The sequence below is a fragment of the Oncorhynchus tshawytscha genome, linkage group LG10 (genome assembly GCF_018296145.1).
Source record: "Oncorhynchus tshawytscha isolate Ot180627B linkage group LG10, Otsh_v2.0, whole genome shotgun sequence".
Lineage (NCBI taxonomy): Eukaryota > Metazoa > Chordata > Actinopteri > Salmoniformes > Salmonidae > Oncorhynchus > Oncorhynchus tshawytscha.
In genome coordinates this window covers 65,783,845-65,800,171 of record NC_056438.1, presented here as the reverse complement: position 1 = coordinate 65,800,171, position 16,327 = coordinate 65,783,845, and the positions used below count along the sequence as shown (strand labels likewise).

The window sequence follows — 16,327 nt, the reverse complement described above, 5'->3', positions numbered from 1 at the left end:
TTTTATTTAATTAGAATTGTTTTGACACCAATCATAGTCAAACTTTGGCAAACTGTTTGACTTGAAAAAATACAAAACATGTTTTTTTTAAAGATCCGTTTGGGAGTCAAAAGAGACAGCTCTTTTTGGTGAGCTGAGCCGAACGAGCCGGCTCACTGAAAAGAGCCGGAATGCCCATCACTACTGGCTTTAGGGGGAGGTCCGTGGGTCTTGTAGGAGGCGGTCACCGGAGGTGGGAGCGCAACTAAACCTTCCGTGGTCCTCAAGGATTATTAGAAGCTGGCTCAACAACGAAAGAACACAGAACGAGCAGAATAAACGAGAAAGAAATAAACCCTTGCAGTTAACTTGAAGGTCAACATTACTATCAGAAAAACCGACACATCTCATTTGAATTTATCAGCACAATATATGGAAAACTATTTAAAATCATCTCTCAGTTGACGGTAACTCAATAACTGACTAGGAGAAGTTAACGGGACTGCAGGCTGCAACTTTGCCACGCTTTCTTTCTTTAATTTGGAAAACCATTCAAGGGGCCTATAAATGCAACGCTGTTTAATTTATGAGAAGACAATGGCACCAGAGACAAGGAATGGAGGAAGCTCTTCCCGGAATAACAACAACTGTAAAGACAACAGCAGGAGAAAGTTGCTCGTCGGTATGGATCTCATCTGCTTGTTTTTAGGTGAGATTTTCTGCCTTTCATTTCTATAGATGTTTAATGATGTTCGGATGTGAAGTGAGTCAACATGTTTTTTATTTGCATAAAATCTGGTTATGCGAATTATCATATGTTGTATTGTTTTCATTAATGATGTTATTCATGTTAATAAGCAGCATAGTGTTCTGGGACGATGTTAGTTTGTCATCATAGTCGAGCTAGAGTGTTAATCCCATAATTATGTCAAGTCCAGAAACTGTCAGTCTAATAATAATAATTAATCCAAGCAATCTCTGAGCAACATCATTCTTTATCCAAGATACAGATATATATATATATATATATATATATATATATATATATATATATATATATATATATATATATATATATATATATATATATATATATATATATATATATATATATATATATATATTTTATATAAAACAGCAAAAATAGTTGAAACGTTTTTCTCCCCTTTAGAAAGGCAATGATTTCTCATGACAATATTTGTTATTTGAATGCCATTGCCCACAATGCAAATGGGAAAGGGTCATTGATAAATTGCTACAAGAGGGTTGTATTTTTACTTGTTGCACTCATTTGGCCTGTTTTGATATTTTACAGAATGTCTCACATGCCACAAGCCAGGAATTATATTGAAGTGACATCTGGTGTGTGTGTGTGTGACAAGGCCAGCCATATGTTCAGCTAATGTTCTGGGTGCCATATATTTCCCTCTCTCTCTCTCTCTCTTTCTGAGCTAGGAGTGAATGATTCCTTACCAGGCTCAAAAACACTAAGGTGGGGAAGTGCCAAACAGCTCAAAGGTGAATGAATCAGTCATTCCAAGAAAGACCCTAATAAGTCTTCTGATCCAAGCCCTAGGAGTCTTTGATCTGCTGGTGACTTGACACAACGCCTACAGTACAAGGTGTTGTGAAATGCATTTCAGAGACCACTCATTTTCACCCCTTGACAGTTTCAAAGTATTATTCCTTTGGTGGGTTGAAATGTATAATACATGGAGGTTGAATGTATTACTCTGTGGTGAAGATGTAGTATACAACTTCTACAGGGTTACTGACTGAGTTGACTGTGTCCCATGAGACATCTATAGCCACTTCTTACCCCACAACTGTTCAGTAGAAATAGTCTCTGATAAGGTTATCTCAGGTCAGTAGAGGTTCTCCTGTCAACAAACTTCTCTGTCTCTCTATTGCCCTGCAAATGCAGAAATGCAGTGCCTTGTTACATTACAGCCTTATTCTAAATTGGATTAAATTAAATTAAATCCTTTGCAATCTACACACAATACCCCATAACGACAAAGCAAAAACAGGTTTTTAGAAATGTTTGCAAAAACAAAAATAGAGTCCACCTGTGGTAAATTCAATTGATTGGACATGATTTAAGTTCCCACCGTTGACAGTCCATGTCAGAGCAAAAGTCAAGCCATAAAGTCAAAGGAATTGTTCATACAGCTCCGAGACAGGATTGTGTCGAGACACAGATCTGGGTAAGGGTACCAACACATGTCTGCACCATTGAAGGTCCCCAAGAGCACAGTGGCCTCCATCATTCTTAAATGGAAGATGTTTGGAACCACCAAGACTCTTCCTAGAGCTGGCCGCCCGGCCAAACTAAGCAATCAGGGTAGAAGGGCCTTGGTCAGGGAGGTGACCAAGAACCCGATGGTCACTGACAGAGCTCTAGAGTTCCTCTGTGGATATGGGTGAACCTTCCAGAAAAACAACCATCTCTGCAGCAATCCACCAATCAGGCCTTTACGGTAGAGTGGAAGGATGGAAGCCATTTCTCAGTATAAGGCACAAGACAGCCTGCTTGGAGTTTGCCAAAAGGCACCTAAAGACTCTCAGACCATGAGAAACAAGATTATCTGGTCTGATGAAACTAAGATTGAACTCTTTGGTCTAAACGCCAAGCGTCACGTTTGGAGAAAACTTGGCACCATCCCTACGGTGAAGCATGGTGGTGGAAGCATCATGCTGTGGGGATGTTTTTCAGTGGCAGGGACTGGGAGACTAGTCAGGATCAGGGCAAAGATGAACGGAGCAAAGTATAGAGAGATCCTTAATGAAAACCTGCTCCAGAGCGCTCAGGACCTCAGACTGGGGTGGAGGTTCACTTTCCAACAGGACAACGACCCTAAGCACACAGCCAAGACAACGCAGAAGTGACTTCGGGACAAGTCTCAATGTCATTGAGTGGCCCAGCCAGGGCTCAGACTCAAACCCAATCTAACATCTCTGGAGAGACCTGAAAATAGCTGTGCAGCAATGCTCCCCATCCAACCTGACAAAGCTTGAGTAGATCTGCAGTGAAGAATGGGAGAAACTCTCCAATTACAGGTGTGCCAAGCTTGTAGCATCATACCCAAGAAGACTCAAGGCTATAATCACTGCCAAAGGTGCTTTAACAAAGTACTGAGTAAAGGGTCTGAAATACTTTTGAATATGTCATATTTTATTTTATACATTTTCAATCATTTCTAAAAACCTGTTTTTGCTTTGTCATTATGGGATATTGTGTGTAGATTGATAAGGGGAAATAGCGATTTAATCTATTTTAGAATTAGGCTGTAACATAACAAAATGTGGAAAAAGTCAAGTGGTCTGAACACTTACCGAATGCACTGAATGTGTTTTTATTTTTGAAGAATATAACTTGTAAATGCCTCATTAGCTTAGTTCAACTGTCACACTCCGTGAGAACCCAAAATATACAGATGTTTTTCTCCAATGTTTGTAAACAAAGTAAATGTAAATAAACACTGTATAGTCTCAAAACATGATTAAAACTATAATTTTGAAATCATGGATAGTCAGTCCTTGCATCAATATCACTGTCTCTGAATTTGAGAGTGGTTACATTTCTCCAGCCCCATCCCCCAGCTTTTTACCGAAATAGTGGCTGGGAGGACCTTTGTTATTGTTTCAGCTGCTGATTGCCACATTAAGCATTCATCACAAATATTTTTGGCAACCACAATTCAACACTAATGTGATCTTTTCCCCTCCGTTCCTCTCTCCCAGCAGTCTGTGGAATTATGAGAGTATAAGAACAGGGTTTGCCCGCCGCACCACGACCAGACAGACAGGGAGTAGTTTCTGTGGGGGTACTGCCTGCCATGCACACAATGGTACAAGTAAAAACAAGGGCATCTGTATATACTCTATCATACATGTAGTATACACTAAGTATGTCAGTGGGACGAGCATTGGCAGCAAGTGGAAAATGTGTCTGTTTATTTTAGCTTCAGTAACTGGTGTTATGGTAAATGCCCCCAAAATATGGTGCAATGTAATACATTCAATGCAAGCCTCTATTTGCCTGTTCCAAACATTGATTGTAGTTTCCATAGTGGAATTGGCGCCACAAACTGTAATTTTAAAAAGTCCTATGGGCGTGCTTAAGAATTCTTATAACCCAATAAGCTCAAGGTAAATGTTTCTCGCTTCCAATTTTCCATGAGAGAAAATAAAGCAAAGTTTGAGTACTAACTCATCACTTTGAGGAAGTTGTTTGGTTATACCTTACTGGGGCTTTAAAGTAATCCGCTACGATGATAGAAAAGCCAAATAATAAATAGACCACCATTTTGATTTTGGTAAAAGAAGATTCTACCTGCTCACTCATGATAGCTAATGCATTAGACATGCGCCTCTCGGCTGGTGTTGTTCTTGGCAACCAGCGGGGCACTAGTTTTCCCTCGCTTGTGTGAAGCGAGTAAAACGGGAAATCCCAAGACGTCTTGCAGAATGCTGATGCTGCACTGTCTGGTGGCATGGGATGTCAGGTTTGGGGGCCTCGGGGCAAGACAACACAGCTGAATCATGGGAAAAACAGACTTTGTAACATCTCAATTTCCTTTTATTTAACTTGCTCTCATTTTTACTTGCCAGCCTACTCTGTGAGTCTTGGATCTGATCATGTGTTTAAAGGTGGTCAGTGAGATCAAGACACCACGATTAACGCCTTACACATTCATAGCTGTGACCAGGGCCCTCTTTTTTCTTTCCACTGCCCTACATCCAGTGGCGTAAAGTACTTAAGTAGTACTTTAAAGTATTTTTACTTAAGTATTTTTTGGGGGGTACTCATACACATACTATTTATTTTTTGACAACTATTACATTTACTACTACATTCCTAAAGAAAATAATTTACTTTTTAGTCCATACATTTTAATTGACACCCAAAAGTAGTCCTTAGCAGGACAGAAAATTGTCCAATTCACACACTCAAGAGAACAACCCTGGTCATCCCTGCTGCCTCTGATCTGGTGCACTCACTGAGCACAAATGCTTAATATGTAAATGATGTTTCAGTGTTGGAGTGTTCTCCTGGCAATATGTACATTTTTAAAAACAAGAAAATTGTGCTGTCTGGTTTGCTTAATATAAGGATTTTATTTATTATTCATACATTTACTTTTACTTTTGATACTTAAGTATATTTTAGCAATTACATTTACTTTGATACTTAAGTATATTTAAAACCAAATACTTTAGACTTTTACTCAAGTAGTATTTGACTGGGTGACTTTCACTTTTACTTGAGTCATTTTCTATTATGGAATCTTAACTTTGACTCAAGTATGACAGTTGGGTACTTTTTCCACCACTGCCTACATCATCAGCAAGCAGCGGTCCCAAGCTGCCAAGCCAAGCACTGTGCTGTGAGAGGAATGCCTGCTGATTCCCTCCCATCACAAGGGCCATAAAAAAGTCCCAACGGATTAGACGGTCAAGATCGGATGGTACTTAAAGTAGGTTTTCTCTCTGCTACAGCTCTAACACCTCTGAAAACACCTACAGTAGCTTAAAATGGTCTTCTGGTTTATTGTTGCTCCTGTCAGGGTATTTATTTGAATAGTAATAGTTAAAACAGTAACAGTAATAATGTGAATCATGCTGATTCTTGGATGTGAGGGAGGGAGGCCAGTGGAGGAGTGGTTAGGGTCTGGGGTTCCCATCAGGCAGAGAGACTGGCCTGTAACATGAGCTGTTTCCAGCTGGGACTTCAAAGCTCAGGCAGCTTGGAGCAGGGCAAGTGGAGACAAGCATACTGAGGTGTGTGTTGACATTTGGGTTGGAAGACATCAAGCCCCCTGCCTCAGCTCTGCAGCACCCAGGCCAGCACCCCCAGTTTGACCTTCCCTCCCAACCTGGCCTCAGCCTATACCCAGAGAGAGAGCCAATGTTTGTTTTTCTTTGTATTCATACATTTCAGAATTATTCAAGAGGTTCACTTCAAAGCGTCAAACATCAGTAAAGGTCCACTTTGATGTGATCGAGAGAGAGAGAGAGAGAGAGTATGTTTTCTGTCAGGGGGTTGGACTCTCCTGGGTACCACTTTTCCCCTTTAGTCCTCTTGGCCTACATTTTATTTTCTCATCCAATATGTTTGTTATTTGTTTGTTGTAAAATAAATGTATAAGCTCTTTTACCTCTAAAAGTGGCCAAAGACACTAATTAGATTTGACAAAAACACCCTTCAGGCACCTTTAAGTCTCATCCTTGAAAGGCTGTTTTCTGGTAGAGGAAGGAAGAGGTTGAAGGCTGATAGCGCCCCCATTTTTTCCCACTTTAGTTATCTGTGATGGATACCATCCAACCCTTTTAGTACTAGCTGCCTCTGTTTGATGTTGGTTATTCATGGTGTGATGGGTGCTACAGATTCTAACAATGACAGATCTTTCCCTTTCTTGGCTGCCATGTCAGTAAATGTCATTTTGTTTATTACATTTTCCAGGAGTTGCTGTTATTAAGTTAATATTGTCAATGGCCGGGTCATTTCAGTACACAGAGATAGCAACAACAGGATGTTCATGGGTTATCTGGTGGTAGAACGAGAGGCTCTATCACTTAAATGGATATTTGGTAGATTATTTGCTGTAGCCGACATGTCCCCTTGATATTTTCCTCAAATCGAACATGGTACAGGTCCAATTCTGATCACTGTATCATTTTATATTACACAAATGTACAACGTTATCAGCTGAGGTTTGTGTGAAGAAAATGTTGATCAATGTTATGATGACAACTGCATAACAACAGTTCCCTTCCAGAGCACATGCAAGTGTATTTGTCCGCCCCTGGTAAGTGTGTGGGTGTGTCTTTCTGTGTTTGCTGTGTGAGTGTTGTGGGTTAACTGCAGAAACACAGGTTGTGTGTGTGTGGTGTGTTTGTATGCCAGTTAGAATACATGGGCTGACCCCAGCTCTCATGTCTGTGTGCAGTGATACTCTTTGCTGCCTTTCTGCACAAGTTTCCCATCGTGCCCCACCGGAGGGGCTTGTTCTGCAATGCCAGCAGCATCAGTCTGTCCTATAAGAGCAGCACGGTGCCCACCACTGCCCTGGTAGCTGTCGGGTTCACTGTGCCCGTCACCTCCGTAAGTCTTTAGCATGGCGCAGCAGCAGGAGGGACAGGGAACACATACAGGGGACTCACTCCAACTTCACCCAGGCACTAAATGGCTATCTAAACGTGTCCGTACACTCTTATAGCTTCCTAACATTTACTAGTTGGGGGGGATCACCTTTCTAGTCATGCCAGTTGGCTATAGCAGAAACAGACCAAGGTCAGTAGGGGATTCCATTGGGCCAAAATACATTTAGAGTGAGAAGTGAGACCCCATATTCCCTGTCTGTCCATCGCTGTGCCATCTACCTGTGGACACTCCTCTAGGAGCCCCTTATTGACCCTCTCGTTCTCTGTCTCTCTCTTCCTCTCCTTCTTTTCTCTCTCTCTCTCTGCCTCACCGCTGCTGTGTGTACATAGCCGGCCTGCCTTTCCTGATCATAGAGACTAGTGCTGTACAGCCCTACCACCGAGGCTTTTACTGCAACGATGAGTCCATCAAGTACGCGGCCAAACACGGAGACACCATAAGCGACGCTGTGCTTTCTGCTGCTGGCATTCTTATCACCATCCTTTCTGTAAGTCACTCTAACTCGCTAATTAGCCCCAGTCCCAGTTCAGTTTGTTCTGTGTTGGCCAACTCTTATGTATAAGAGTTTGCATTGGAGTTGTCAAGACAGCACAAACATATCTGGGATTCAGGCTACTCACTAATGTATGTTCACCTGACTTTTCACCTCATTGTCTCAGCAGTGTACACCATCACCTACTCACTGTACTGTGTGTCTACTAGGCCACCCACTGTGTGTCCCAGTCACTGTACAATGCGTCAACTAAATGTTACCACAGATCGAGTCACTTTTGAACTATCATGGCTAGTGGATGTTTTTCAAGGATCAAGTTGGTTCGTTTTTTGACCACCATGCCAATACACTTCATTCAAAGTTGAACTTTCTCTGAGTGCCTACATGCTCACTGACAGATTGCGGAATCAGTATCTTATGGTGCATTTCCATACAGGATTTACCTCAGTGTTTTACCCAAAAGGCTCAGACTTTTCTGTTTCCATCTACGTGGGCCGGTATCCGTGTCTAAATGGGCCACTGGTACTTTCAAGCTTTCATTTACATAACAATGGCGAACTGTGAACTTTAACATCTTCTCACAAAGCAACGGTTTTGATTATGCACAGGTTGTTGATTCTGCCCTTCACTGCCATACCTAGCTACAGAAACAATTTCCCTAGTATATCATAAGGGTGTATACACTAGTGTAACACTTGTGTTACAGTCGAAAAACAGCATTATTGACGATGGTTTTCCAGACCTGTCAGGCCTTTTAGTGTTGTGAGTAGCACTAGATAAGAGCAAATCAGAATCGACATTCGCCAGTTGGTTTTGCTGTTAGTGTTATCTTGATTGGTGTGATTAAGATGGTTCCAGTGTTGAACGTGTTATAAAAGAGTTTAGAGGGTTGAAGTGTTAAATGGATCAGGCTGTTGCTGTTTACTATAAGATGACTGAAGATCTGTTGCTGGTGTAGGGCTCCCTCTCACTGAAGAAAAGTCTAACCTCAGGGTTGCATTCTTTGGAGTACAACGTTCAAGAACTTTCAGATAGTAATAGATTATCTAGAACAGACATGCTTCTCTGTCCTCTAGAATTAGGGTCAGATGATCATGTATGCTGCTCTATTCAAGACATTTCTATCCTCAACCTTCTGTAAGGTTGCATTCCACTGAACAGACCCAGTCAGGGGTTGAGGCAATTGGATTGGTTTGCATGGTGAGAAGGATCTCCCTGGGCCTGTGTAATTATGGTTGACGCAATGGTTGTTCGGTCAAACGCTGTAATTCACGGGCCTGGAAATGTGGTGGATGGCACAGGAGAAGAGCTGTAGGCTCATTTTCTTCTTCTGAACGTGACGTTAAATTCCATGTTCCCCAGAGGCCCAGAGCCTTTTGGCTGGCCTTAGACTTTCTTGAACTCTTGGAAAACTCTCAGCATTAGGTCATTTAATGCTTCGTTGCCCCTCGGATAAAGCGGAGAGAGAAGCTGCCTGTCTTAAATTAAAGGCATAGAGGCTGTGTCCCTTGAAATTGGCACGGCGTAAAAAAACATCACTGGAAAGAAAAACAACTCTGGGAGTGTACGAGTCTACGTTTTATCATTTGTAAGACGACTAGACATTTATGAGACAAGCCACGAGACAACCTCTTCCCCCCTTTGAATATCTCTGAGGTTACAACTGTAACAGTTACATAAAGTTACTACAAAGCAGTTTCATTCACATAGTTGATCTTCTCTCAGTTGTCACACAATGAGAACCAGATGTATTCTTTTCTCTCCCATGAAGCAGCTGAGTTGGACCAGCCAGGCTCTGAAGAGCTCCAAGGTGGAGAGAGAAGAAAGAAAAACATACATGTTATCAGCTTGTAAAATCTCCCTATAGGACTTTTTCCCCAAGGAATGTGTTTTTAAAAAAAAGAGAGACGTTTTTTCGCCTAGACAAGAATTTTGCGATGAAACCGAGATACTAACAAGAAAACACCCAGACATCCACTAGTGAAATCAGAGCCCTGCGAAAACAAGTCAGTTGGTGAGGTGGAAGACTAACTAGCCCCTGATGTGAGCCTGCTCTGGCCAAATCTGGACACCATGTCGCCTAGCTCAGCATTTCTCCTGATTAAAACCAGAAGTGCTGTCCCCGCCCTCCCTCTCCCTCTCTACTTCCCTTTCTCATTCCCTTCTCAATTCCTCTACCTTTTCCCTCCTTTTCTCCCTCCCTCCCTCTCTCTCCCTACATCCCTTTCTCATTCCCTTCACAATTCCAATACCCTTTCTCTCCTTTTCTCCCTCCCTCCCTCCCTCCCTCCCTCCCTCCCTCCCTCCCTCCCTCCCTCCCTCCCTCCCTCCCTCCCTCCCTCCCTCCCTCCCTCCCTCCCTCCCTCCCTCCCTCCCTCTCCCTCTCTCTCCCTACTTCCCTTTCTCATTCCCTTCTCAATTCCTCTACCTTTTCCCTCCTTTTCTCCTTCCCTCTCTCTCCCCCTCTTTTCTTCTCTCCCCACTCAATCCTTCTCGCCCCTCCCTCTTTATCTCCCTCGCTCTCTCCCTCTCTCTCTCCCCCGCTCTTCTTCCCTCACTGTTCTCTCCCTCTCTCCCTTCCTCTCTCTAATCTTCTCTACCCCTCTGTCCGTCCCTCCTGTCTCACTCTCTTTCTCCCTCTCTCTTCCCTCTCCCTCACGCCTCTCCTCACTCCCTCCCTCTCTAATTCTCCATCTTCCTTTCCTTCTATCCCCACTCACTCCCTCTCTCCCATTTGTTAGTGGCCAGGAGGTGGATTAGACTGGTGTGGGGAAGGGAAAGGCATTTGACTTGAACAGCTTTAATGACTTATTGGAGTCCAGTCCACGTCCTCTAGTCCAGTCCACGTCCTCTAGTCCAGTCCACGTCCTCTAGTCCAGTCCACGTCCTCTAGTCCAGTCCACGTCCTCTAGTCCAGTCCACGTCCTCTAGTCCAGTCTACGTCCTCTAGTCCAGTCTACGTCCTCTAGTCCAGTCCACATCCTCTAGTCCAGTCCACGTCCTCTAGTCCAGTCCACGTCCTCTAGTCCAGTCCACGTCCTCTAGTCCAGTCCACGTCCTCTATTCCAGTCCACGTCCTCTAGTCCAGTCTACGTTTGTTTATTTACCCACTGAAAACCTCTGCATGTGCTGTCCACAACTCACATACTTACTCACCCTCACATACTGTAGCTATACTGAAAGTTATGCATTTAGTTTTTGATGTTAATGGTACAGACCAAGGGTTTGATCTGTAGTGTTTTTATGGATGTTTTCCTCAAGAACAAACAGAAACATTTGCATGTCTTAGATGTAAAGCTTTTTGTCCTCACACAAGGCAAGTTCACAGTATTGATGTCACTGTTCGTATCTCATTCTGATTACATCTAATATTGTCCCTCTCTACTCTCTGATCTGTCTCACCTGTTTTACCCTCTGTGATTTACTGAATTCCAAGTGTGTATTGGATGTCTGATACTCTATCACATGGTATATTTAGGAAATGAATACGCGGTTCAGTTTTGTTGACATAGGAAAAGTGTCTTCATAACTACTATGGAACAGAGAACATACAGTAACTGTATGCTATACTAGCAGTCATTTGACTGCCCCAGGTCTACAGCAGCCATCTTTGTAGATGACCTGACTGATAAGCCATATATACATGCAGAGTTATGTGTATTTCTGTATCCTCTCCTTGATCCCTCCTGTCAGATCATCACTGGTGAGAGATAAAGTCATGTAATCTACAAAGATGGCCGCCGTAGACTCCGGGTCCATTAACTACCATTTCACTGCCACAGCGGCCATCTTGTACTGTCAATTACATGACCATATCCTCTCCTTGTTCCTTCCCCATCAGATCATCATTGGGGAGAGCTATAGGATTCATTACCTGAACGAGGGCTCCAAGTCCTTCGTAGGGAACCCCTACATCTCCGCCCTCTACAAGCAGGTGGGCGTGTTCATCTTTGGCTGCGCAGTCAGCCAATCGTTCACGGACATCGCCAAGGTGTCGGTGGGCCGCATGCGTCCCCACTTCCTGGACGTGTGCAAGCCCGATTGGTCCACCATTAACTGTTCCCTGGGCTACATCACAGACTACCAGTGTCATGGGCCCGAGAGCAAAGTCCAGGAGGCCAGGTACATTACTCTGACATGACTCCATTGTGATTGTGAAACATCTATGTAGTGCTTATGAAGACATTATGAATGCTCTATAAAGAAATGTATAAGTTATGCTTAGTTTAAAGTGATACTGGTTATATTTCATGCAAAGTGAATGCTTAGTTCAATACCCAGGAGAAAGGCATACCTGGAGAGTAACAACAACACTGTGTTAACATGTTTATTCTCTCCTTTTCAGGAAGTCGTTCTTCTCTGGCCATGCATCCTTTTCCATGTACACCATGCTGTATCTGGTGGTGAGTTACTGTTATGTGTCTTAGCCAAATACACACACACACACACACACACACACACACACACACACACACACACACACACACACACACACACACACACACACACACACACACACACACACACACACACACACACACACACACACACACACACACACACACACACACACACACACACACACACGCACTTCTACTTGTCCCCTGTGTTGATTCATTTCCCCTCTGTCCGGTCCTCCCAGTTCTACCTGCAGTCCAGGTTCACCTGGCGTGGAGCCCGTCTCCTGCGCCCCCTGACCCAGTTCACCCTCATTATGATGTCTTTCTACACCGGCCTGTCCCGCGTCTCCGACCACAAGCACCACCCCACAGACGTCCTGGCTGGCTTCGCACAGGGAGCCTTGGTGTCTTACTGCATAGTAAGTACTATAACTATGACTTACTACATAGGATGATATAGTACTGAATATGAATATATGTACTGAGTACTGAATATAATCAAATGACTATATACATAATGCAGTTATGCAGTCTGTATCAATAACATGTCTGACCTGTTTTTACTATATAATTGATTATTGACAATATTCCAAAATAAATCTCGTTTTTTCCTATCCTCCAGGTGTTTTTTGTATCTGACCTATTCAAGCCCAGAGGCAGAAGTTCAGCTCTACCAGTGACCCCAGTAAAGAACCCAACCAACCCAATGACAGACATCAGAGAGAGGAGCAACCACCTCACCATGGCATAGTACAGACCACTAGAGTACAGCTACCTACCGCTGTAGGTTTTAAAGATCACTTACTTCATCTACTGGTCTGTCCTGGATACATTCAACAACCAGCCAAAGAAACAGGACTGAAAACTGACATGTCTGTAAGGCACAGAGAAATAATAAACTGGAAAACATTTGAAAAAAGATGAGAGTTGTGCACACACACACACACACACACACACACACGCCTTTTGAACAGCCAGCAACGCCCATGTTGCTCACCATCTCATCTGACATGTGAATGTGGAAGAACGTGGGGAGCACGGCTCTCAATTCCTATCCGGAGAACTCTGTTTCTCTATCGTGCTTTCATTAGTGAAGGTCTCCATGGAACCTGCTGCTCTACAGATTGACTTGGTCTGGTAACTTCAGGCAACATGGATTCAGGCTCATAATTCTGCCTATGACAGAAACGCATGAACAGAAACAAATTGCTTGATTACAGGAAGGATGTTTATTTTTTACGAATAATCTTTGTTATATAGTCGAGCTATAGCACTATATCCAAACTCGATATTTGATTTGATTTTCACCACTTGAATGAACTGAAGTGAAGCTTTTTTTGTAAAGCTTTGTATTAAAATCAGCTTTTAGGTCTCCTGACATGCAGTTTGTATAGAAGTGTAGTTATAGGTAATGGAGGTGTAATAGTGTGTACAGTAGATAGACAGGTGGGTCTCTTTCTGCTGGTTGGGACGAGCCTCCACTGAGCCCTGTAATTAAATAACTGTGTGTGTGCCAGATGGCTACTCACAAGTGTTAGGACAGAGTGACTGTGAGTGTGTGTGTGTGCACTGCCATGAGTGTGTGTGTGTATGTGTGTGTCTGTCATGTGCCAGTATATGAATGTCATGTCCATATTTGAGTGAGTTGGTGTGTCTTGTCATAAATGCTTCAGGTTGAAGATCGGGACCATGAGGCTGCTTCAACAGACGTTTATATTAAAAACAGGAAAACTGTGGAATTATACTTTCTTATAGCTTTGTGATACATTTTGTAATGATTCACATATACTGTGCCAACTGCACCAACAACAAAAATAACCCCATCTCTTTGACAACGCAGTATATCCTGTCCTTTCATGTAATTTCAACCACACAGCAATATCTGTTTTATTTTTTTAGATAATTTATGTATCAGAGAATTGTACAATATCATTTATCTACCTTTTCATTAAATATCCACTATGTTTTTTGATGTGTCGATGCCTGTGTAATTGTGCTGCTTAAACAAGCAATGATTGCCAGAAGTAATTCAGTGAAATTACAACTTTTGAGAGTATTCAAACTTTGTAAAATTGCTTTTTTTAAAGACAGCTTCAATACATGTATATTTAAATAACCTTTTAATATTTTTGTATTGTCCTTTTTGTATTTTCTTCAATAAAAATACAAGCCATATGTGTGTATCAAATATGTGCAGTGTAATAAAAAAACATTGTTATGTTAAGAGTGTTTGTGCTATTTTTTCATGTCTTTCTTCACTTTGACTGCGACAAAGGCATAAAAAACTTACAGGGGAGTTGATAGTGAAGCGGAGCAGCTCTCTCCAACTGCGTGCGAGGGTGAGATCTGGGCGTAGGTTCCAGAGTCTATGGTAGAGTTCCGTTCTGTGCTTCACATCCTGAACGGGAAATAGTGTGCATTCCAGCTTTTAACCCATGTCCCCAGTGGTACACTGCAATAATATAGACCATGCTGTTGAGTATGCCACAGTGGTCAACTGTAATAATAAAGACCATGCGGATGAGTATGCCACAGTGAACACTTTAAAATGACAGACCATTATGGTGAGTATGTTACAGTGATACACTCTAATCATATAGACCATGATGGTGAGTATGTCACAGTGATACATTATAATAATATAGACCATGAAGGTGAGTATGTCACAGTGATACACTGTAAGAATATAGACCATGATGGTGAGTATGTCACAGTGATACACTGTAATAATATAGACCATGATGGTGAACATGCCACGGTGATACACTGTAATAATATAGACCATGATGGTGAGTATGCCACAGTGATACACTATAACAATATAGACCATGATGGTGAGTATGTTACAGTGATACACTGTAATAATATAGACCATGATGGTGAGTATGTTACAGTGATACACTGTAATAATATAGACCATGATGGTGAGTATGTCACAGTGATACACTGTAATAATATAGACCATGATGGTGAGTATGTCACAGTGATACACTGTAATAATATAGACCATGATGGTGAGTATGTTACAGTGATACACTGTAATAATATAGACCATGATGGTGAGTATGTCACATTGATACACTGTAATAATATAGACCATGATGGTGAGTATGTTAAAGTGATACACTGAAATAATATAGACCACGATGGTGAGTATGTTACAGCGATACACTGTAATAATATAGACCATGATGGTGAGTATGCCACAGTGATACACTGTAATAATATAGACCATGATGGTGAGTATGTCACATTGATACACTGTAATAATATAGACAATGATTGTGAGTTTGCCACAGTGATACACTGTAATAATATAGACAATGATTGTGAGTATGTCACATTGGAAAATGTGTACATTCCCAAAAGAGAATGTGAATCTTGGAAGAAGAGAGCTGAAAGAGATCCTAAAAGCGTACAATAATAGTATTGTTACAACTTCAATCCCTATTGTCGTTCCATAGGCTACTATTCAATCTCTGAAGAATCCATTCTCAAATGTATGAGCAACATAACTATACTGTAGATCTGGCAGTGCCAGCAAGGAGCTTATATGCGATTATGGCTATAACCTGGAAAGCTTGCTTACATACCTTAAGGGAACATTTTGACACTCGCCATATGGTTAGTGAGACCGACCACATTGCAAATGTACGGTCCCTTACTAGACGTCCGAAAACGTTTGTAAAATTCGCGGACAGCGTCGGGCCGTGCGGCAGGGCCGGATCTTCCGGGAAGTCATCAAACGAACTCTCTCGGACATTCGGTTTCCGTTTAATCAAATAATCAAATTTTGGTCATTTTTCCGCTGTCCCAGTAAATCCCACAAGAGGGCATAAGCAATCATATTGCAAATGTACAAAACATCACGAATCTCCTAAAAGGATAATATTTCGAAGCCGAAACTTGGTGAGCATAGGTTTGGCATAATGGGCAGTTGGCCCCGAACAAGATGGCGTCTAGGCCTCAACGGTTTTTGAGTTATGGCCATTTGTCTGGGATTAAAGGTCCAAAATGAAAATAGAGCAATAATTTTTCCGCTTCACGTCAAAGTCAAGGAACCTCCGGTGTCAATAAAAAAAAACAGCCTTTTCGTCATTTAAGAGAAATCGTACAATGTCAAATTGGTGATGTTCAAAAATAGTTTTTTTTTAACAGTTACAGATCCAGTTGCAGCGTGTTCATACAAATCTTTTTAAAGTGTGCTTCGAAGCTCTGCAAGATTTCTGTGATTTTCTGAAATAAAACACACTCACTAAACCCTCCGTAAATAAGTCAGTTCTTAAC

At 42.1% G+C, this 16,327-nt stretch overlaps 1 protein-coding gene across 3 annotated transcripts; it reads left to right on the top strand.

The window, feature by feature from the left end:
• Positions 1 to 216: 216 nt before the first annotated feature.
• On the top strand, positions 217 to 14,264 carry LOC112260676 (phospholipid phosphatase 3). 3 transcript variants are annotated; one of them, XM_024435965.2, is made up of 7 exons: positions 219 to 688; positions 1,435 to 1,497; positions 7,477 to 7,634; positions 11,482 to 11,762; positions 11,986 to 12,043; positions 12,283 to 12,459; positions 12,663 to 14,264. In XM_024435965.2, the coding sequence occupies exons 1-7, from the start codon at positions 547 to 549 to the stop codon at positions 12,789 to 12,791; spliced, it is 1,008 nt and encodes a 335-aa protein (XP_024291733.1). In that variant the 5' UTR covers positions 219 to 546; the 3' UTR covers positions 12,792 to 14,264. The 3 variants fall into 3 exon arrangements, with proteins under 3 accessions (XP_024291735.1, XP_024291733.1, XP_024291734.1); XM_024435967.2 differs by lacking the exons at positions 1,435 to 1,497; positions 7,477 to 7,634 and adding an exon at positions 6,933 to 7,087 and having other exon boundaries at positions 217 to 688; XM_024435966.2 differs by lacking the exon at positions 1,435 to 1,497 and having other exon boundaries at positions 222 to 688.
• Positions 14,265 to 16,327: the final 2,063 nt, after the last annotated feature.